The 23,771-nt window shown below is 43.8% G+C and overlaps 1 protein-coding gene across 21 annotated transcripts in view; it reads left to right on the top strand.

The window, feature by feature from the left end:
- Positions 1–23,771, top strand: part of plekha6 (pleckstrin homology domain containing, family A member 6) — a 95,000-nt gene that overhangs the window by 62,961 nt on the left and 8,268 nt on the right. For 14 of the 21 annotated variants that reach the window (XM_069190374.1, XM_015342619.2, XM_069190373.1 and 11 more), the window contains 16 exons: positions 8,299–8,313; positions 9,431–9,609; positions 9,905–10,336; positions 10,786–11,323; positions 12,350–12,436; positions 13,016–13,069; positions 14,122–14,202; positions 16,171–16,242; positions 16,561–16,641; positions 16,757–16,906; positions 17,590–17,685; positions 18,611–18,722; positions 19,520–19,659; positions 21,129–21,311; positions 22,722–22,821; positions 23,618–23,730. In XM_069190374.1, the coding sequence (XP_069046475.1) occupies positions 8,299–8,313; positions 9,431–9,609; positions 9,905–10,336; positions 10,786–11,323; positions 12,350–12,436; positions 13,016–13,069; positions 14,122–14,202; positions 16,171–16,242; positions 16,561–16,641; positions 16,757–16,906; positions 17,590–17,685; positions 18,611–18,722; positions 19,520–19,659; positions 21,129–21,311; positions 22,722–22,821; positions 23,618–23,730 (2,433 nt within the window). Of the gene's footprint in view, positions 1–6; positions 8,318–9,430; positions 9,610–9,904; positions 10,337–10,785; positions 11,324–12,349; positions 12,437–13,015; positions 13,070–14,121; positions 14,203–16,170; positions 16,243–16,560; positions 16,642–16,756; positions 16,907–17,589; positions 17,686–18,610; positions 18,723–19,519; positions 19,660–21,128; positions 21,312–22,721; positions 22,822–23,617; positions 23,731–23,771 lie in introns of those variants that run through there. The other 7 variants (XM_015342607.2, XM_015342620.2, XM_015342608.2 and 4 more) reach the window with 7 other exon arrangements.

Genomic DNA, 23,771 nt, shown 5'->3' with positions numbered 1-23,771 from the left:
GCTGAACAGGAGCGTTGTGGTGCAAAATGTGAGGTCTAGTGGGAGTGGGATCAGGCACCTCTGTGGAGAGGAATAGGGGAGTGGACTGCACTGCAGCTCCGATGTGCATGGAAATTTAACTGTGTACAAAGCAAGGACTGTATTCAAATAAACCGAACAGAAAGGTTAAGCTGGCGCTGTTTCAAAGCAGACAAGGCTGTCCATGTAAAGGGAGAACAGTAATGTGCATTGTACTTGAAATGCACAATATTATGTCAAGGGCGTGGATTTCAAGACAAGTAGCCTGTTACAAAGTTCTAATAGTGCTTTCTGTTCGAGAGAATATCATGTCATTTTGCATACAATGTACATGTCACTTTGCATAGAACTTTTTTTTCAGTCAACTTTAAATTTGGAACTGTAGTTAAAATGGTTTTCAATTGTTTTCCTTGATTCAACACTGTGTCTTTTCTTTCTGATATCTTAGAATGGAACCCAAGACTTCTGATATTGATTCATACAGTATACACTGAATTAATAATTATGTATTTTTGCTCTGCAGAGTCAGATTCTCACTAAGATTAACATTTAAAATGTATTAATCTCTTTACAGAGAGCTTTTTTTTAGTTACCTTTTACTCTGTTGGTGGGGAAGGGGGACAATTGAGACTTGAGAGAACAGCGGGGCCAATATTTCCATTCATTCAATAGTGATTTTTTCACACTGTTCATGGTTTTGTGTCAGCTGAGTGTGAGCAAGCGGGGGGCAATGTATCATTTTACTCTCCAGGTGGACTGTCCTCCCTGCCCTTGCGTCTTTTTCACTTTTCTCCAATTATGACTGTCTTGGTTTTGAGGGATGGGGTTTTTTGGGGAACGGGGAAGTTTTGGGAAGGCAGGTTGCCCTTCATTGATGTGTCGCACATTCACGCTTTTGCTGGTGTCCTGTTCTCCTGTGATCCTGGAGTAACCCCTTTCCTCATTGTCCCTGGGGGGGCTGGGGAGCACAAGATACAGCTACAAGTCTCAGCAAGATGTTTTTGAAAAGTAGGGTAGCACGGCCTGCAGCAATCCTGACACCTGACAGTTCAGAACCAGTAAACATGAGAGAGACACGGCTCTCACTAGAGCAGGAGAGAGCAAGGAGGAATATGTCTCTAAAGAAAATCCTCATTCATGACGAACTTGAGCTTTGTGCTTGAGTCCTTCATTGACCGAAGTTCTCAGCTCTTTTCTGATTCTCTAATCCAGCTTGTGCAAATATGTCAGCCCTTTCATCCTCACACCCGCCGACAACACACAACACCAAATAATCTCTGTTTCAATCCCTCAGGTTCATGGAGAAATAAGGTTATGCTAAAAAAAGGAGCACACACCAAATGGAAGTTTAATTTTTCAACACAAACATTTAGCACCGCACCTAAACATATTTAATTTCTTTTTAAGTTGTATTCAAAGCAGAGTCTTTCATTGCAAATTATTTGTTATCCAGTGCACAGGTTATCCAAGAACACAGTGTGCAGCATTCATCCAAGCAATTAATGTGAGCAGCAGGAGGCCAGAGCTGTGTAATGTTTCCAAGCCTTCTGAGTTACCGTCCTCTCCCTGAGAAGCAAGCCAGTGAATTATTGATCAGAAAGCTCAGTGTTAATGTGTATGCTGTCTCGCAGATATTAAGTTCTGGAGTGCATACAATTCAGACATCACAACTTGCAATGAATGTCTCTAGAAGAAGAGTTTGGGTTTTTTTCTCCTTTTGAGAACACTATTGTAACACAAGCACAGCCCGGCGCTTTCCATCTTGGCTCAAACACACCCTGTGGTGTAGAATGTCCACTGCACTCCTTGCTCCACGTCACTTTCCTTTCCATTGCTGGTGCCCCTAGTCCGTCTCACTTGTGTTTACTGTAACTTGAAGCCCACAGATAGCTCGCTCACCTTGTGAGGAACTGGCCCTTCAGTCTAACCTGTTGTCTCCTGGATTTTAGGACCTTCTTTCTGTCCATAACAAGCCTTTTTGCTTCTGTACAGTATGTGCACCCCCTTCCTTGTTTTGAAATGGATTTCTGTCTTTCTTGCCTCCCTGTTATGTGTCAGAAAGACTAGCGTGCTCTGAAATGGCTAAATAAAAACACTTGTGGAATGGATGGAAAGTCACACTCGAGGAATGTTAACAGGAATAGAAGCAGTTCTTTTTTTCCTCTCATTGCCGATACAACAGTAACTATTAAAGTAATATATCACATTTTAATAAACCTCTCCACAGTCTGTCCCCACTGGACCATTTTAGTTAACGATAGTTTGATAGCTTTAATTACAAGCTCTGTCTCACTGCTTACTTGTCAGCTTCTAATGGCAGACACATTTACAGAGTGCTGAATGGTGTTGGTATTTGCATTTACCCATCGGTAACTGCAACTCACATCTAGAGGAGGTGGACAGCACAGTTCTAATGGTGTTGTGCTGCAGTGAAGCTCTCCGAGAGTCCCTGTGGTGCAGACTGCTGCAGTCGCTAGCTAGTTTGTAGGTCACATGATTCAGTTGGTGAAGCTCTTTCTCACTTCTCCACCTGATCTCCTGTACAGTGGGATTGCAGGCACATAAGGGCAGTTACCCCGGTGGTATCTACACTTCGCTTATGGATGTATGAAGATTCAGTGTTTCAATATGAGTGTCCTCCTGTTATGCAAAGAGCTTTGGCATCTTTTCGAATGAAAAGCGCTATATAGGTGCAAGTATTTTTCTGAAATCACTTTCCTTTAGCATATCATGGAAGTCATGGTGTATAATAGTTGTGTTTTTGTTTGCAGACACCCCACACTATTAATCAGTGTACAGAGTTCACAGATGAATCAGAGGTACAACACGCTGCAATTTCCGTTCTGTGCTAAAGCATGGCAATTTCAGATCAACAGACTTGTCACTGATATAAAATCTTGACGTTCTTTGTTGGGAAACCACCAAAAGACTCAATTTATATGTCCTTGAGTTCATAACAGTTGACAAGACATGGTGGGTCAAACATCAGCTTCAATGCTTTTAATCTCACACAGTTGTGAGGTGACGTTAGGTGTTTTGGTGGAGCTATTTGTAGAGAGCAGTCAACAGACCACACCCAGACTCGTCTCTCTCCGCCGCTGTGACGCAACGCTGCGTTCCCACACCTCGCGCTGGTGCGGGAATCTACCGACCACAGTTGGTCACATAAGTTTGCTTCTGATCTTTTGATCATTTTGCAGAGCAAAAAATTCACCGCTTTTCCTGAAGCACTTCCATGTTCCAATTTTTCAATATATTTTCAGTTTGATGTTTATGAATCAATTTCCTCCTGGCAGAGCAAGTCAAATTACACCTAAAAACATGCTATTCTGTTTATGTGAAATGTGACATTCCCAGGGGCTGCATGACTGCCAGTGAAGAACAATTTTCTTTTTAACAACCGAATTTGTGAACTGAAAAATTAAGCCTGTATTGTCACTGAGCCGATTCATAAATAGATTATTCTTGATGGCTGGTGAGAGACTGCAGAAAAGGCATTTAGAAGCTTGAAACTGTAGTTACGATATTGTTCCAGGCAGTATGTTTGTCTGTTCAAGCATGTATCACATGCTCATTCTCAGCACTTCAACTTACCATCCTGGGAAGCAGGTGGCTCGGTGCTTGAGATAAAGGAATAGCTACCAAGAGGTTCCTGGTTCAAGTTCTTGGTTTTGTCTGTAGACCTTCGGAAACAGCAGTGAAAGAGAGATCCTTTTGTCAGACTGCACAGAAGAAGCTGAAGTTAATCTCCTAGTATTTTTGGATAATAGCCTGTTCTAAAGGCACGCTAAAGACATGAAAACTAAATGTTAACTGTGTTTCTCTAGGATGACTGGAATAAATATAGGATGCCATTGCTTTTTAACAAAAAATGGATATACTATGCCTTTAATGTGCTCAATAATAGAAAAGTGGCTCAGATTTCCTTCATACTGATATTAGACACCCACTTGGTTGAAATGGAACAAACTATTCTGGGGATCATTGAAATATTTTATGAAAACAAAATTTAGAAGCTGTATTCATTTACACCGGACAGTGTTTGTTACGCCAAACAAACGTATACTTGCCTGGAGGTAACGTCATTTAAGCTACATCGTATTCATGGTGCAGGACTGTTGCCTGTGAGGTCAGTTTACAGTTCTGTAAGAACTTTGACAAAGATATGTGTGTGAGATAGAGAGATGTGTACTTGTGTGAGAGACGAGTACACAACCGTTTTGCCTTAAGGGAATTTCTGGGTTTAAGTACACTCCCTAACAAGACACGGGTGAGAAAGAGGCCATCTCCCTTGCCTGGGGTCTCGGGGTGGAGGTGCTGTGAGGCTGGACAGCAGTGAGCGCGGGGGGAAGGAGAAGAGGGCCTCTACAGCAGAGGCTTTGGGAACTGCAGTTAGTCTTACTTCAGGGCGAGGCCACAGCCCTTGCTCAGCCACACTGTCACTCCTAGGCATCCAGGAGCCTAAATATAGAGCTCTCCTCTCCCTGTGTATCCTGGAGACAGACCTCCATCCCGCCTTCCAGCACTGCAGCAGCACCTCCTCCTTGAAGCTCCTGGCCTCTCCCGACCTCTCGCTCACAGCCGAAGAGCAGCTCCCAGTTCCAGATTGTCAGAAAGTTTTAGGAATTGTACCAAACACAACCGCACTTCAGTCCCATCGGTAAACACAGTGCAGGCCTCGCCTCTCCAACGTTGAACAAGAGAGCACGGAAAATTTATATACAGTAGATCTGCATATATATATATATATTATATTACAATTAATTACTTTGTATTAAAGTTCCCCTGTTAATTCTGAGCCAGTAAGTCCCCTCCCCTTGATCTCTCTGTGATTTAGATGGCTTGACCCTTGTGATTTTTTATAATAAAGCAAATTGTTTGATAGAATTACCAACAGTGAAGAGTTCTTCCCCCAGCAGCTGGCTGTGGATTTTAATTGAATAGAAATAGGAGCTGTTAGTATTTAGGACCAGGCAGTACAAGTGACATAATAACAGAAGTGTGTGAATGTCTAGGTTGTGCATGAGAAGCCTGATCGTGATATTCTGCCCTCCTCATAGGCTAGCAATGATGGCTTTTTTCATGTAGGCTGTAATTAAGCTACTGACAGCCAAAATAGAAAATCCCATCAGAGAATTCCTTAGCTTTGTTGTCTCAAATACTTTCTTCTCTCCTCATCTGTGAGACTGGTATCCCTGTGAATGAATGCTGCAAAAGTGAAAGGGACAGTCGACGATGGGGCTTACATGCAAGAAAACCAACATAAAAACCTAAGAGGAAAAATAAAAATAATATTTTAAGAAGTGATTTTCCACACAAGTAGGAGGCATTTAAAACAACACACACATCTTTAAAGCGCAAGAACAGCAGTGCCCAAAGGACACGGGGAATGTCGGGGGAAAAAACAGGATCTTTTCATCACAAGCCTTGGGACACAATAACAGTAGCTCAAGTCGATTCTAATTCAAACAAATAATAAAGCAGGGAGCTGTCAAGCCTTTAGCCATTTATAAATGCCTCTGGAGTTTCTGTTTTCAGCTCCTGCTCCCCTGAGGGAAAAAGCTACACTCCAAAACATTGTTAAAAGTAAACTGTCAACACGCTACAGGGAAAGAGTGTAGCTGCCTTCGCTGCGCGGCAGTGCTCTGGCAGAACTTGTTTTCTGTCATTAATCTGCAAAACTGAATCCCTCCCATCCTCGCATGTCTTCACTGCGGTATGTCACGGTAAAAGCAGAGTGCAGGTTTAGTCCACGGCACTGCGATAGGGGCAAAGGGGTGAGGTAAGACGAAGCATGAGGCAGCTCGTGGGAAACACGTGATGTCAGCGTGAGAGAACTGTGGGAACGGCAGCAAAAATGCCATGCAAATGTACCCCGGTGAACTTTCACAGCCGGCAGAGCACCTGCCAATTTCCAGTGGCTCGGAATAAAGTCATCAACTTTTGACTAAAATAAACTAAGAGAAGTGAGGAAAACGAGGTTGTATTTCAGATGTATAAGACTCTGGTTTGTATTATCTAAAGAAAATGGGGTTACCCCGCAGAGATTAAGATTCATATCGCAGCAGCTTCTTTCACTAATAAGAACTGTTGTACTCACAAAGCAGAATCTGGAAAATCTAGATTATGCCTGTGTCTGGTAAAGAAGAGCAGATAAGAAAATTAGTTGAAAACTGCATTTAGAAATTCTTCATATTATTTAAAGCAGTTCTTAAAGCAGGACTGAGACATCAATTTACCAGTTGTGGGTGCTTTTAGGAGGCGAGATTATACAAGGCCCAGAGGGGAATTTAGCCAGGGTACCGGGGTTACTACTTTGACAGATGATACCTTGGTATTTTTAATGACCAGCTAGTCAGGACCTCAGATTGACTACTCAAAGGATAGCATCACATCTCCGACAGCAATGTCTGGAAAAATTGCCATCTACTGCTCCACCAGCATCATACACATCACTTATACAGTAGTATCAACCGATCTTTTCTTGGTGGTCTCCCATCCCAGTTCTGACCAGAACCTGCCTTTCTGAGCTTCTGAGATCTGATGAGATAAGAACTTCAGAGGTGGTAATACTGCTTCTAATTAAAAGAGCATGAAGAACTCTGATCTTAACTAATGATAATTTACTTATTATCAATAACCATGTTATTATATATAGTACATATACAGAACCTACTCTATTCATGGATATATGAGAGTTAATAGCTTTTCATATATTTTTAAGAACTGTCATTTTCTGGCTATCTTACCTAGTGTTATTTTTAGTCTGACATGCCACAGGCTTCCTTTTTTGTTAACTGTAAAACGCTCAATTAGTCCCATTTATCTATATGTAATAGAGGTTTCACAACTGTACGTTGTCTGCATGTGAAAAAGTGGGTAGCAGAGTAACTTTTTTCACTTGTATCGAGAAGAATTAGTTTGCACTGTTCATCAGCAGCTAACAGTTTTGAAGAAACAGCTAGTCTATGATGTACTATAGTGTTCTCTCCTCATCTTATTGGATGCAAATAGCTCCCCAGCCCTTGCAATTTCAATATTACTCATGTTTTATTTTTTTCTACTTGTAGAAGTAGTGCTTTTTTTGGGGGGTTTTGTAAACAACATTCATAACTGACAATATATGACAAAACCCAGTGAGGCATGGCAAAACTTTTCATATCTGCTTTCTTTTTTCAGATTACAATCAAACATTTGTGTTTCATTTAGCTACAAATACATTTGATATACAGTACTCAAACTTTTTTTTACATTTGTACAAACTCAGTATTAAGGAGCCTATTGAGTTTTAGAATTTCCTTTCTGTAAAGTAAAGAAGTCTGGCAAAGAAGGATTGATCTGTTCTTTAAGCTCAAGGCGTGCTGTTACTAGATGGCACTTAAACTTGCTTCAGCTGTCTCAAACTATTTTTAAGATTCTGGACATTTTTGAACAATTAAGATTATTGATGTTTAAAATAGTTGAGGTCTTGAGTGCCTTTTAAGTCCGAGTCATTAGAGAGCTTATCTGAATTCTGTGGTTCAGTGGCTCCCTCATGTGTTGAACTTGGGAACGGTGAATATTTTAAAAATTACCCGGTGGAAAGCAACTTTATTTTTAAAAGCAGTTCAAAGAACTGTTATCTTACAAACCTCACTTTTTAACTGCATTTTAAAACTTAACTCCTTCAGGAATGTAAAACTGTCTGCAGTTTGGTGTCCAAAATTGTGATCACCACATATATCGACAACTTTAGAAATGCCAATAACAATCATATTTAAAACCTCTTATTGTTCCTGGCCCCCAGAGCCAATTTCCAACTGGAATTTTCTCCCCTTGAACATTTAGACAACCAGGCAGAGGCCTGGTTCAGGTCTTTAACTGAAGCTAAAACATGATGCTTGTTTAAATGTACTGTGATACACCAGCAAAGTGACATGTGCATTGTGATGCATCTCAAAAACCCACTAAGAGTGTCACATCATTGTGAAACAGAAATTCCCACAATAATCCCTCCTTCATTTGATTTGAGTACTTGTGGTAGTGCTGCAGAACTTTTGAAGGGGAACTTGTCTCTTGAAATGGATCTGCTGTTTCAGTTGTTCCGTAATTGGAAGAAGCTGTGTTTACCAACAATCCGTCCAGTGATTTCCATGCCAAAGCATCTGAGTGTCAGATCTCTCCTATCATGTGACCTGTGACACTTTGACCTTCATTCAGCCTTTCTTCTTTTCTGTTCACACCTGTTTCTGAGGACCCCCGAGTGCAGCTGTCCTTCATTGTGCCTGTTTGAGTTCCCAGATGCGCTCCTTTACTGTAGGTAGTATATCCCTTTCTCCTTCTATTGCAGTGACATGCCTTGTACAGGAAAGACTGGATTTACTATGTTTTTACTTATTTTATTATATTTGTACCCAAAGATAGAGTATGTTTAATAGTTATTTTATATGTAGAACATGACTTACAATTCTGAACATGATGGAGGATGCTGTTAGTTTGGCAAACATAATTTCAGACTTTTCTACATGTGAATGGTTTTTGTTCTTTACTTAATGTAAAGAACATACTTTAAAAAAAACTAAAGAAAATATGTTTAATGAAAACAGGTGGTGGAGTACTACGTCTTACTGTGTAAAAGCTTGGTAGATCTGGTCTGACATGTCTTTGAATAATGTCTGAAGCTGGGGCCTGAACTAAAGGCTCCCAGCCAGGTCCTCAGCTCTGAAGATGCACAGCAGCAGGTGGCTTCAGCCATTCAGTGGTGATGCTGTCTTTTTTAATCAGATCCATTCTTCAGCTCTTGGCCTGAATTACCAGTTTATTTTGTCTGAGCCAAGTCTGAGCGCCAAAATTGCATCTTGGCACAATGCCGACGTCCATCAAAATCAAATCAAAGAGAGCTTAATTCCTCTCTTCCTTAGTCATGTGTTGTTAGAGACTGGTCATAATCTGCTTGTGTACTGATAAGGCATAAAAAAGTAAACTCTGAAAGCAGGATCTTAATTAATCTGTCAAAAATCAAACAAACATTTCACTGCTGAAATTGAGGAGATCACTGCTTCTAAGTCAGAGATTAGATTTTTTTGTTGGAAAACTAATTATATTCTAATTACCGTCGCTACCACAACTGCTACCTCATTGTACATTCCTAGCCCTTCACTGAACGTCGTAGATTACCTTTCACTATTAGCAATATCCATTGTCTTATTAAAAAAACGCAAATGTACCTTGGCTAGTATTAAAACTGCTTCTGCTACCATTACTACTGCTAGCGTTTCTTAAATTCATTCTGGACTTTTTTTATGAATAAAAAGTTTGCAGATGTGTTGTTTTTCAGTGTGTTTGCAGCATGCGCTTATCTCCACCTGCTCAGGGCAGCACTGCGAGGCAGTGACGTCTGACCTTGGTGTTTCGTGTCTTTCTCCCCCCACAGGCATGCTGTGAGGAGGAAGAGGAGGGCCGCTGCAGTAACAGGAGCTCCTCCTTCTGCTTGCAGGTGGAGCACGCAGGCATCCGGACCTACTACTTTAGTGCCGAGAGCCGGGAGGACCAGGAGGCCTGGGTGCGAGCAATGAACGAAGCAGCTTGCGTCCACATCACACCCACAGAGAGGTACACGTGCAGCGCCTGGGGCCAGACAGGCAGATTCACCCCCAAGGCCTCGAGCCCCAAGTCAAACACCCCAAAGAGAAGGCTCTGCTGTGTGGGATCTGAGCACAACTGAAACACCCCGGACTGGATTTATTGGCATAGACACCATCCCAATATGATACACTCACAACTGCATGAATGCACACTCTGTTGGTCATCGTTTTTCACTTTTGTGCCTCACGGTTCCTTGATGGTGGACTGGATGCAGTATTAAATGAGGCTTTTGTGCCTCTAACTTTTCCCACGTCTCCTTCAGGAACAACTCGGAGAACATCCCTCCGGCAGGTGAGAATAACGCCATGGTGACGAAAGGGGTGGAGCCGTACCAGCGCGGGGAGGGGGATGGCCGGGGAGCGGAGTCCCGGGACCCCAGCAAGAGAGAGGTCAATGGGGTCGTCGCCGCGGAAACAGTGACTCCCACCACGCCCCTGACCCCGGACCTGGACGGCAGAGGCAGGGGAGAGAAGAGGGCCGCCCAGCCCAACGGGTGGGGGAATTACCGCAAGCCGGATTCTTCAGCCTTCCACCCCCAGGAGCCCAGGGAGCCGCCGGAAAACAACGTGGTGCGCCGAGGGTTTGTGCCACGGACGCAGCCCGAGAGGCTGGCGCAGAGGAAGAGCTCCATGAGCCAGCTCCAGCAGTGGGTCAACCTGCGCCGCGGCCTGTCGGCTCAAGAGGAGCTACGCAGGTAAGGGGGGGTGGGGGGCGTCTTCATGTTTAACACAGTTCCCACTAACTTTCCTGTATGTCACCCACTCAAACTTATTCCTGCAGAAGAAAGGTTGCAGGTGATTGCCGCAGTAAAGATCTTAGTGGACGGTGTCCATCTCCTCTGTGAGATTAATTTTGTGGTTAGCCAAAATACTGAATATTTTTGGTTTTAAGCGAAATGTTCAATAAGTATACAAATTGTAAGTGAGTTTGTACGTTGCACAGCAGAATTGAGGTTAAAGCATTGTAAAGTTTGAAGAGTTACTGTGGAGAAGCGGCACCGGTAACTGACCATGCTAAGACTGGTGGAAAACTGCAAACTCAGTTCTTTCCTTCAGTTGCCTGCTGCCTTCAGCCTTCCTTAAACAGATTTATCACATTTTAGAAATAAACGGCAAATGACTTCCCTGCTCTCCCCCTCCGCAGCCCTGGCCGATACTACCAGACCAGCCGGGGGATGCCTGCAGACTATTATGGGATGTATGGGCCTCAGTACATAGAGGAGTACGGGCTGTACCCCCCAGGGGTGCGTCCGGACAGCATCTGCTCCGTCACGGCGGGCTTTGAGCGGGTCCCGCCTCGCTGGGCCACGGAGGAGAAGAGGCGGTCCCTGCGGGACGGGCCGCTCCACGCCAGGGAGCGCCCCCGGGAGGCGGCGGGCAGTGGCGGCTTCCAGTGGGTCCCGGCGGCAGCCGCCCCCCCCACCCAGCAGCCCCTGTACTACGCCCAGGTGGAGTCGGCCCAGAACTCCATGCGCCGCCTGTCCATGCAGCCCCGGTCCCGCTCCGTCCCCCGTTCCCCCCCCTCCTCGCAGGGCCCCTACCCCGCCGGGAGCAGAGCCTTCTCCCCCGTGCGCTCCCCCAGCACGCGCTTCGACAGGGGGGTGCCCGGGCGGCACCGAGAAGACGTGATCTACGCCGACCCCTCTGCCTACGGTCTCCGGAGATCGATCAGCTCCCCCAAGGTACTTCTGGGGGACAGCGCTTGGCAGCCGAGTTCAGTGGCGAGTCTCCAAGGCAGACACAGGCTCGTACTGACGGGCGTTAGGACAGAGCAGCTTCTGACAGGGCCAGAAAAAATCACATCAAGAACAAAGGGAAGGATAGGAGGCCGTTCGGACCATCCGGCCCATTCGTTAGTTAGTAGTTAATTGATCCAAGGATCTCCTCCAGACATTTCCTAAAAAATAACAGGGCATAAAGGATAGCCCAGAAAACGGACATATAGATATGAGGGCATTAGCCACATCATATATTTATAAAAAAGTTTATGCTGACCGTGGTAAATCGAAATGACATTATTACATGGAGGTCTCTCCTCAGACTGTTAGCTCTCATTGACTTTACCTAGTCGTCAGTAACACACTGCAGATTCCTCCATAGCCCCAGCAGCCCACACTTTCCTCCTCTGAATGTGCACAGGTCAGCACACACTTAGCACTACAAGCTCTGCAGAGCCTGATAAGAGAGTTAGTGTTCACTAGAGGAGTGGTGAGGCCCTCCTTTCTCTCACTGGAAACTCACAGCCGTCCTGTGGGTGAGAAGCCTCCTCCATATGCCTGTCCCACTGGCGATCAGTCAGTCATAACACTTACGTTTTATGAACCCCGGTCATGTGCAGCTAAAGAGCATAACTCGTGGTTGGAATGGTGACATCCAGGTGACAGGGCTGGACATGGCTCCCTAAATGAGAGTTCTTACTGTCTGAAGCAGAGTGGGGCCCTTATATCACATTTTAATTAAACAGAGGGCCTGTTTCAGGCTGCTCGATTATTTCCCAACCCTTTTTCTATAGTCTTTCAATCAGCACAACCCTTCACTCATACTTCAGCTCCTCGCTCACTTGCCTTTTCTGAGTCTCCTCCCTCAGACCTCCTTTGTGTTATGATTTTGAATCGGCCCTTCCTTGTTGCTCGTTTTGTAGTAATTACACTTTCAAAGAAGTGTCGTCAGCTTCTTTTACAGCCAGCCTCATTTGCTTTCTCCTCCAGTACGAGTATCCCAGAGACAGGAGGTCCCTGACCCAAGGAATGTACCATTACAACTACCCTGGCTCCCCTACTTTGCATGACAAAATGGTAGGTGCCTCCATAAGTCATTCTGAGAGAAATGTTCGTTTTTTAACCAGCTTGGTAGAAATATTAATAGATAGGGTAGAGGGTCTGCTTCACTGGACAAAGCAAAATAAACCATGATGATAAGGTTGAAATGTTTGTCTGTGGCTATAAACGTTGACTTTACTTACTGAAAGTGGAATACACCGCACTGCAGACAGTATAAATTAACATCCTTCTTGCGTTGCAAAGCAGTCGTTGTTAATAATACACATCCCACAGTTCAGTGCGACTTGTTTGCTCTTAAAAAATACCATAACCCTGAAATGTGTTCCTTGACTGATAGGCATTATTGCACACTACATTCACAAGGCATATTGCTGTAGCACGTTATTGTAGCATCTTGTTGCTGTGGCTGGAGATCCACTGAAGGACTTGTAGAAGGGAGAAAAGTCGAATTTTCTTTCTGTCTTGTGTTGGTGTGCGTGTAGACATGCCTTTGCTGCTTGGCTGGTGTTGGGTCAGCTTGCAACTCTCCTTCTCCCCGTTCTCTGTGTGTTTCTTTCTTTCTGCCACTGTTGCTGCTGCTGTTGCTTGGCACAGGATGACATTTTAGACCTACAGTTGCAGAGAAATCTGGAATACCTGGACCAGCAGGTGAGTGCGCTCCTGAGCGTTTATTGGGTTTATTGGCTTGGTGGCACACTATGGCTATATCTTCCTATCCCTTTCAAACTTGGATTTAATAACTGTCATGCCTGAGAGAACTCCGATGGGTGTCCAGTCTCTTCAGGGTTTCTTTTCAGTTTTATTATTTTCTGAAAAAGTGGAGAGAGATAGTAGCTGAAAATAGTGGTGTATTTCGCATTCAAGTGTTGAGTATAAATTTGATTTTAAGGGCCCACATGGTAGTTTAAACCAAAGCCTGTGCACTAGTCTCATGGTTACATACCTTAAATGTGCTGCTATACTGTAAGAGCCTGCACGAAGAAGAAATCAAATAATGGTATCTTGAGGTACAAGTACATGAGAGGTGGAGAAGTGTATAAGGAATGTTCCAGCCACACTGCCATGGATTACAGTTGAATGGTTAGGATGGGACTCTGTGAAACTCAATGAAATGGACAAGGAACTAAGTGGTCAGGGAGATGGCCAGCATGGGAAGAGAGGTCCATTTTACTCATTTGGATGATAGCAGCTTGTCTATCCTTTCCTTGAAGGATTGTGTTCCATACACCCAGGATTTTTTGTGCATAGTGACAGGCTGTGCAAAGTTCAGAGACTGACAGAAGCTCATGTAGACAGCTCCCTCCCCTCTGTCATCACCGCTGTGTTTACATGCACTGTGTGGTATGTAAAGCCTGGAGAGCAGCCATCTTGAAGATGTTCCATGTGGAACATCTGCTTTACTAGCCTTTATCAAAATATAGAGCAGTGGTAATGTACCACTTTGGACACAGTTCTCCTGGTATGGATTTAGTGCAATAAACTGACTCACCATATTGAAGCCACTGTGAGACAAACTAGAAATAATGCATCACGTTAGCTTGCAAGGGAGGGTGCACTCCATTAAATGAGCAGGTTAATTCCTGCAGAGGCTCATACAGTGCTGGCCAGGCCTCACTGAGGGGGGCCTCGCTGGCAGGTGTACTCTGGGCTGGCCCGACCCTGGCCAGGGGCGCAGAGAGTGACGGTGTGTTTTACTCCAGGTCACAGAGAGCGATCACCTGATCAGTATGGTGCACAGAATGGTGGAGAACTCCTCACCCAGAGCAAAGCTCTACTCACAAGTAAGAGAGGAGAGAGAGAGAGTGACACAGAGACACAGGCAGGCCTGCGAGATACTACAGAGGGAATTTGTGACCATGTAGTGAAATTTTGTAAAGGAAGGAACTGCAATCCTTCTGTAGGTAGCAACAGAATTAAAACATCAATAACAAGCTATTTCATGTCCAATTAATGCAGTTTGTCATTCCCCTGTTGTATGACACAATGATCCCCTTTAGCATCTTGAAAACATGTAGCCCAATGTATAAATTAGCTGAAGTGTTGTAATATCTTCACTATAAACAGGTACTTTTGCAGTGCAGAAATGCAAGTATGGTAATTGACAGCATTTTAATGACTTAACAGAAACAAAATCAGCAAAAATATGCTTGGAGATTAGGATGTTTATAGACTATGTACAGTATAATCACTTGTAATGAATTCCTAAAATACAACAAAAGATCCACTTAAAACAACTCATACCTGATTTAGGGCTGATTTAGACGGGTGTGTTTGCAAGTTTTCTAGGTCTCTTTTAGTTATCAAATCGGTCCTTTTCCGCCAATAATGAGCCAATTTAAGTTGTGAAGAGCTGAGTTAAAAAGAAGCAGCAACCTACAAGGATCTAATTAAACTGAGGACCCTGCCCCTCTAGGACCCCACACAACTGCTAGTTTTCATTGCATCTGAGCTCTGTACTTAAATACTTAGATGATCCAACAAATTCAGAGATACAACAGTTCAAAAGCAACATCCTCCATGTTTAGAAAATGAAAAAAATTTGAGTTCGAATTAAACCTATCAATAGGTCTCTTAATTATTTCGAGAATTTAATTAAGCACTCAGGTGGAAGCATAACCAGCAACTGTGTGGGTGTCAAGGACCAGGACTGGGATCTCGTGACTCTAAATCCAGAGTATAAATAAAAAAAGGTGCTTTTGATAAGATTCTTTATAGGTTTATAGATCTGATTCAGGTCAATACATTGTTTTCTTGCACTCTAATAGCATCTGACAGAATGAGGTTTCATAACCTTAATTCTCCCAGATGTCCTGCCTGTCTCTCTCTCTCTCTGTCAACTCCCTGGCTATGTGGAGTGTTGTTGTATGGATGTTAGCATCACATCTCCAGACCCCTTTGCATTGTGAAGCAGTACTGTAGGTGTTTGTTTTCTTTGGGTGACTACTTGCTTTGTCAAATGAGCCCATTGCCCAATGTTAACCCTGTCATGGTTGTCCATTGTTATTGTTTTTGTTGCTCACTGTGTTTTCACCCTCCCACACTGCCTGTGCCATTTCTCCACCCCGTCCGCCCTCCTCCTGAAAATGTGCACTAACCGAGAGGGCTGGTAGGAAGTGCATTGTGTGTAGAGCAGGGAAGCTTCAAATAACTGAGAATATTGACTTACAACAGTAGCAGTCAATCGCAGGTAGTGTTAAAGTGGATTGAAGGAACATTGTTTTATTTCCTGGATTTTGTCTTAAATGGTACCAGCATAACGTTAGCTTTGAAATGAAAAGGCACATGCAAGGGAGTCATACTTTGGAATAAATTGACAAGAGTAAAAAAAAAATGTTTTATATACAGTACAGTGCAGGGTATTTTGAAGGAAAAATAACAGTCAGTACACTTGTGTTTGAGTGTCATATTGAATGGTTGCCTGAAACACTTGTGCAGTCTTTGTGATTGACCAGTAAAGTCTGTCTCAGTATCTGTATGAACAATTGTGAAAGCTGTGCACAGTGGAAGAGTGCAATGGGCTAACAATGAAACTGGGACAACCCGTTGCCATCCATATTGGCACCACATACGGTACCTGAGGACATTTCGAGCATCCAGCAGATTGCAACCAAGTTTACAACATGTCTTCTGTCAGCTCCAACAAACTAACATTTTAGCCTCCTGAAATATTTCAAATGATTATGGGGGGCAGATTCCTGTGAACCCCCAAATGAAAAAGTAACAGAATTTTTCTTTATGTCACATTCCAGCAAGCATCTCCATTCCATGACATCTACAGGGACCTACACCCTTCTTACAAGACCAGCGAAGTGGAAGTTGATGTAAGGCTCTCTCTGGCAGATTTTAATTTAAGCTATAAAGCCCAAGTATATTGAGAAAAATATATAGCAGAGTCTTGCCTGTTGGCCTGGCTTAGCAAGACAACTGATCTGTGTTTCTTGTAACTAATGTAGCTCTAAGTAATTATTCAATGAATGGAGGATGTCTTTTTTTTAGCAGCTGTTTGTTTTTTACCACATGGAAAGACAGGAACGTAAGACAAGGGTCATCTAGCCCATAAAATAAATCAATCGGTGTGCATGTTTTAAAACTCTGTTCTCTGTTACTCAGGCTCCTCTCTCTGTCTTTCTCTGCCACAGAAGCTCCTGGGCCGACTCTGCGAGCAGAACCGGGTCCTGAAAGACCAGGAGGCGGCTGTGCAGCGCCTGCGTATTGAAAAGGTAATGGGGGTGGGGCAAGGATAAAGCTACAGCCCAGCAGGCTGGTGGAACACTACCCAGGAGGAGGGTGCATCTCATTGCTTTGTGTGTACCCAATGTGCTGTTGTTCGCACAGGACGGTCTGGAAGGTGTGCTGGTGGCTACACACCAGGAGCTGGACCTCTACAGAAGCCAGCCCTCCATCGCCGAAAACCTGCGGCTGAAGAAGGAGTCCCTGCAGAACCAGCTGATCAACATCCGCGGGGAGCTGTCGCAGGCCACCAGTGTACGGAGCAGGGCAGCAGGGGGCCAGGGTCATGTTATCTGGGAATGTACAGGCCAGCTGGGGAAAAAACCCGTGGTCCTGGAGAGCCACAGGCCAGCTGTATTTATAGGTCACCCCTTAAGTAATCACTACAGAAAGGTAGGGAACAGATACCATTTTTTCAGCGGCTCATCCTGCCCTAAAGTCATCGTGCTCAGGTTTTTGGTTTTAGGTGATCTCTGAATTCGTTGGCCTCATTCTCTGTGAGACGGGTCAAAACAAAAACTTTTCCAGTCCTTTAAATCTCAATCAATAGTGTGTGCTGGCCTGGGGCTCTCAGGTCTGATCTCTACAGGAGACCTGAGGAGAAAGGGAGAGATTTGAGAGTAGTGATGCAGTGTAAGGCCAGACCAGGAGGTGGGAGACATTAAGAACTGGGAACAGTAGTAGGCTATTTTTTTTGTACACAGTAAAATCTTAACTAGATAAGGGGGGGTTAGAAATGGTGAAACACAACCCAGGAAAAGGTTCTTTTAACCAAGTCTTTCTAGTGGTGCAGGGGTGAAGGATGTGATGGAGAGAGAGGCGGACATGAGTACAGTTCTCTCTGCAGACCGCAGACCAGGGTGTGGGGGTTTTGTGGAGCAGTTAGTGTAGAGTGATGCCAGACCTCTGCTTGACCTGCTCATGTGTTGGGTCTTCAGGTTCTGTCCACCACACGGATGGAGTTTGAGGCCCTTGAGGATGAGGTCAACGCCATCCACAGTGATCTCTGGGAGCAACTTAACACTGGCGGACAGGTGAATGGACACCCTTCAGTGGTCAGGACCTGTCATGTACTCATGTCAAGTGAACCTCAGGCACAGATGTTCCAGAGTTTGAGGCACAGGCTTGCAGTGATTATAGCTATATTCATTTATCATAGTCATTAGCGAATTTTGAAAATCAGTATTTATCCTTTCAAATAATTGAAACCTGGAGTTTAGCTCTGTGGAATAAATTATATATAATGAGCTCTATCTGCTTTAATGTCATAAGTTTTGAAAATGTTAAATATGCATTTATTTGATTGATTTATTGATTAAACATCTCAGTGTTTTAAAGATCTAAAAAATTATAATAATGTAGCACACAAAAAGAACTAAAAACAAAGTAAGAAATAGACCAGGGGCTTTTAAATCCCAAAGGAATATCTCCATAATGACCTGTGTGATGTAAGTAGGACTAAACATAAGGAATTTAATTTTATTAAAGCTAATATCTGGAGAAATTACTGGCACTTAACAAGAGGATTTCAAAATCAATAATTAACCAACAACATTTAAATTATTCATCCCTCATTACTGATTTACCGGCACAATATTATTTTTATGTATTGTCATGTTTTTATGGCTCAATTTGCAGTGTTCAATAATGCATGGACAGGCCACTGTGGATAAAACAGCAGCTGTTCTCAATGGACTCTGCGCGGCACTAACAATTTCAGAGCTGACTGACTGCTTTTGAAAAGGCATGAGTATCGGATGTCATTTTCCGTGCCCATTTGGCCTTGGTTTTCACCTAGAGAGGCTGAACACAGTTCTAAGTTATCAAAGGCAAAAGTTCAAAGTTATTCCAAGTTTTCAAAATAACTCCAGAGCCTGCATCCACAGACAGCAGAAATTTGCTGGCTTGTTAATGTTGGCGTGCTGGTGACCTGTGATTGCGGCTTTATTGTCTTGGCAGAATGAGCACGTGCACAGGTACTTGCAGAAGGAGTTCTGGAGGATCCAGGATGTGCTGGAGGGGCTGCACAAGAACAACCCATCTAGGGGGACAGACACCGCCAAGTACAGAGGTAAGCAGAAGAGACACCTTCACAGGCAAGAAGGAAGCAGGAGACGTGGGGCAGGCAGGAAGCGAGAGAGGACCATTAGGAATTTGGAGAGGTGCAAAAAAGAGTGAATTTTATCAAAGGTGCAGGGAACTTTGGAAGTCATGAGTAATCGCCAGACATGAGGATCATAAGAAGGGCAGAAAGACTAACAGAGGCAAAAGCTGGGACATTCAGAATGAGCTGCAGGAAAAGATATTGATGCAGACATGCGAGATCCAGACTTAACTGCAAACAAATGTTGAGGCAGCTCCAAACACCAGTGGAAATCACAGCCATTCTTCTACTGATTTTCTAGTTTGTTTTTTAAAGCTATAATTTAAGCTCTGCATTCTGCTGAGCCACAGTTGGCTTGTTATTTTTTTTTTTATTCCATAAGATAGTTGTACAGATTTTATTCGAAGAGAAAACAAAGTGTGATATTGGGAACATTTACAGTTTTTTAGTTAAAGTAAAAATAAAATGAGGAAAAGTTGCACTGGGGCTATTCTGCAGGTTTATGTTATTATTTATAATAAGTAATAAGATAAGCAGAGGCCCTTTTCTGGGGTGAATTATAATATTTTGCAAAGCTTACATTGTGCAAGTGTATATCTGTATATATTTACACCTTTCACAGCTTATACTTTACATACCTCATGTTGTCATTATTCATGTGTGAACAGGACATGCTGCTGTGCCCAGTTCATCCCTCGTGATCTGGAGAGTGTTTTAGGGAGCAGGCAGTGCTGTAATGACCTCTTGCTCCTTCTCTCCACCAGCGACCAGTGCGGCCTCCGGCTCTTTCAGCACGAACAGCCCAGCCAGTCCGCTCAGCTCAGTCAGCCTCACCAGCCCGCTCAGCCCCTTCTCCCCTGTCTCGGGGTCCCAGGGCTCCCCCACCAAGCAAATGGGTACTGAGGTGAGCACCAGCTACCCCCATATCCTCCCGACCATATCCTGATCCTAGCACCCTAATACCCCAACACAGTATCAGGGGGCTAGGCGGAAGTGTGTTTCAAAGAATACAACTGGAGACACTACTTTCGCGGTTAGCAAAGAGCCCAGCCACTTTCTGGAATCGAGTGTGCAACATCTGGTAAGAGCAGCTTTGATCTGACAGGAAGGATTGAAAGGTCTTCTGTTTTGCAGCCCTACTTCAGCTGTGATGTTTTAAACACGATACACACACCTTACCTTGCTTGACCTTTTCCACACAGGGCTGTCGTCGACTCCAGTCGTCTTGTTTGATGGGTCTGCTGTCTGTGACTATTCAAATCTCATGTTCATCTTGTGTACCTATACTTTTTATAGATATCTTAAGGTTTTACTTTCAGACACTGGAAGAGGACAAAAACACCACTCTCAAAGCCAAAGATTTCAAAGCTTTGGAAGGATGGACCACTGTTTCTGTGTCAGAGAGCCTTCTCGTGCTTTGTGCAGCTTTGAAAACAGATGGATATACCAGTCTTCGTGCTCTTTTTGTTGGTAGTGTGTTGTTGAGTTTACTGGCACAGGAGTCTCACTAAACCGCCGTTGGAAGGACCCCAATCTATTCGGCACCAGCTCCAAGGCTTGGCAAAGGCCTTTAAAATGGCATTTTACAAATTATTGGCTTTCTTCTGCTGCTGTCCTGACCCTGCTGTGCTTTGCTAGTGGTCGCTCGGTGCCCTCAATTACTCCCTCGCTTGTTCATGCACTTTTTTCCCAGTGCCCCAGTTTTTACACCATTTACCGACCATGCTGAGCAGTCCCAGACCTCATCGGACTCCCTGTTCACCCAGGACAGCTTTTACGACAGAATGGAATTTTAATGTGGCACTGAAACAGGGATGACATTAACTTTTAAATGAACTATTCTCAACTCAGTCAACTACTCTCAACAACTCAGTCACTCAGTGTGAGTTAGGTTTTATGTATGAATAAAGTAAGGTGAATTCTTTATCTACTTTATAATATGAATAACTTTTAAAAATTTAATCCAACAGCAAAGCACATTTTCACTTAATATACTTCAGCACACATGAAAGGTGCCTTGAGAAAGTTAACATTACAGTATCTTGTTCAAAGGTAATTTATTTTAAGCTCCTGTTCTGTCTCAAAAGTGTCTGGGCAAGCATGGAGTCATGCAGTCCCTTTAAATAATGAGCTAATCAATTAGTGGAAAAAGTACTGTGTAGAAGGACAACTCACAGGCAACTATTTCCATGTAATTCAAGTGCAGAATAAAGTTTGGGCTCTGCACAGACAAGAGGGGGATGCGATCCAGCTAAAGGTTAAATTTCCGCTCCTGAAACCTCTCTGGCTTGGCTGCTATTCCTAATGCACTCTGTGCTCTGTCTCTCTTTCGCTTTCTCTATTTTTTTCTGTATCTCTCTTTCTCTGCCTTAGGACATTGGCCCACCGCGGCCCCCACTCCCCAAATCCTATCTCCCCCTGGAGTCTCCCCCCACCATCCCCCCTTCCATCCCCCCCCTGCCCTTTGACAGCACCCCTTGGCTCCGTGGCGTCGGTCTGCGGTCCGACAGCATGGAGGAGGAGGATGACGGGGAAGAAGGGTCTCGACGCAGACAGGTACCTCTTCTACGGGACAGGAAGAAGGCTCCCCCCCCCCCAGCCCTCCATCCCCCACCCCTCCCCTGGGTCGGTCTGCCTTCGCCACAGCCACAGCCGAACCCCCAGCCCCCTCTAATAAACCCCCACGCACACACACTCACCCCCTTTTCATTCCAGAGCTCTTGTCGCTGTTCGTGCGCTGTCCTGAAACATCGGCACAAATGACAGCTGGAAACAAACTGCGTGGAGGCCTTCAAAGCACAAGCCTCCACATCTACCAGTGTCTCAGAAAACTTCCCTTGTTATTTTAATTTAATTTGTTCCACATTACTACAAGTGGTTTGAATTAAACATAAGCTGAAACCCGTTTTTTAAGTCAGTAAAAGTAAAAGCACGGCAGGAAATTGGATCCAGTTTGGCTGATGACAAACATCTGTAGCCATCGCAAGAGGCAGTACAGAGGGTACAAGGATGAAAGCCTCCACTTATTGTTGTGTTTCCAGTTGTTGCTGGCTTTGGGGCCTCTAGCTTGCCTGAGGTTCATGTGTTGAGGAGAATAATGAGGTTATTTACAGAGGTAAGAAGCTCCTGAGGACTCATGGCTGCCCCCACTGTTGCTCTCTCAGTTGTGACGTGTGCGTTCCTTTGTCCATCAGTCTGTCTGTCCCTGTGTCTGGTCATGCAGTCTGTCCTCTGTCTCTGTCCTTTGAAAACTGTGGCACATCTTCCTGGGAACTATGAATTGCGAGCTTCTACGTAGGGTAGCCTGGCACCAGATTATTTTTTTAATGAACAAAATTAAAAAATCGGCAAGGTTGGTGATATAAGTTACTTTCAAACTCAGTGCTGAACAACAATCATTTTAGATTCTGAAAAGAGCTTGTGAGGTTATTTTCTATCTTACTGCACTAGGATGAGAAATTTGAAATTATTTAGAGCCGACCATGAAAGAGTTTTTTAAAATGGCTTAAAATGTATTCTTACCAGTTTCTTTACACAAATGGCTGAAAAATAAGAAAGGAAACATGAATGTTTCAAGAATTCTTGAATGTTTCAAGAATGAAACGGGTAGTTTGAAAGGATCAAAAATAAGTTTTATTGAATGAAAAAAGTCAAATTATCCAAAAGTCAGATTATCAAATTATAATTACATTTTCCACTCAGCAGAGTGGACAGCCTATTGAGCTGAAGTTTAATTCCTAATTCTGTACTGTTGAGAGGATTAGAGACTTTTGGAGTGACCGATCTGACGTTCTCTGACCATTTTAATAAACCCAGATCTTGTAGGATCTCTTTCTCCAGATGTGAGTGAGCCAGGGAGCTGGACTCAGTAGCACAATGCCCTTACTGTTTTCTCTGCATGTGTCCTTTTACACACACCGTGACTTAACAGAGCCAATGCTCTTCTGTTCTGTATCTGTCTTCCAGCACAAATTCTCTTACATGTCCCACATGCCCACTGGGGAAAAGCCCAACGGCAGCGAACAACAGGAGGCAGAGCATGAACGACAGAGCAGTCAAAATAAAGGTACCATTGGACAGAAAAGAGTTCTTCTTTTCCCAGGCGAATGTGTTGTCTTTGTGTTGGTTGACTTTTGTTTTCATAGTTGTGTAGTTGTGTAGCTGGCCTGTTGGACACAGTGGTCAGCCAAGCTGTCTCACATCTTCATGTTCATTCCCTGGTTCACAGAAGTTATTTCCAGGAACTTTAGTTTCCTCTTATATCGTAAAATGTGCTGGTTGAGTTGGATATGACCCTCTACCAGGGTCTGATGATTTGTTCACATGAAGAAGGGAGCTAGGCACCTCATTCCATTCTCACCTTAGGTGGCTCTGCTGCCTATCAACCCTGTGCTCTGGATTGAGAACAGGTTCCACAGAAAGGACGTCTTCAGAATCCACAGTTTAACACACACCAAAGGACACAAGTGGAAACTACATACACTTCCATTTAAAACTGAGAACAAAAGGCACATTTTTATACAGGAGGTTTTGGAGGTTTGTAACAAGCCAACCAAGATATGTAGTCATTTTGTTGAAGCCGATACCCTGACTTCTTCAAATAAATAACCAACTGAGGATATTTAACAACCAGCCAAAACAGGCTATAGATAGGCTGTACTGCTCTCCTCTGTAACATTTCTTATGTCCTGCTTGGAAAAGGCTTTCATCATATTTATTTATCAAGACCATTTAATAAGATATAAGATAACTCTTCAAAAAAGCTGACTGTGTTCCCAGGGTTTGGAGCTCAATTTCTTCAAGTTATATAATCCAGTGTTTCTGCCTGTTTGCTTATTTTTTAATTAATTGTCTGCTTCTAGTTGGTGTTGTTCCCCCAAGGACTAAGTCACCTGCAAGGGATGAGACAAACTCTTCAGATCCCATGACCCGCAGTAAAGCCTCAGGGAAGCAGCCCAATGGGCACATTTCCAGGGTAAGGACCACATGGGGCACTCAAAGCACACAACATCTGAT

Source organism: Lepisosteus oculatus, chromosome 5 (genome assembly GCF_040954835.1).
Source record: "Lepisosteus oculatus isolate fLepOcu1 chromosome 5, fLepOcu1.hap2, whole genome shotgun sequence".
Classification (NCBI taxonomy): Eukaryota; Metazoa; Chordata; class Actinopteri; order Semionotiformes; family Lepisosteidae; genus Lepisosteus; species Lepisosteus oculatus.
The sequence above is the reverse complement of the archived record's forward strand: the minus strand, read 5'-3'. Positions and strand labels throughout refer to the sequence as shown.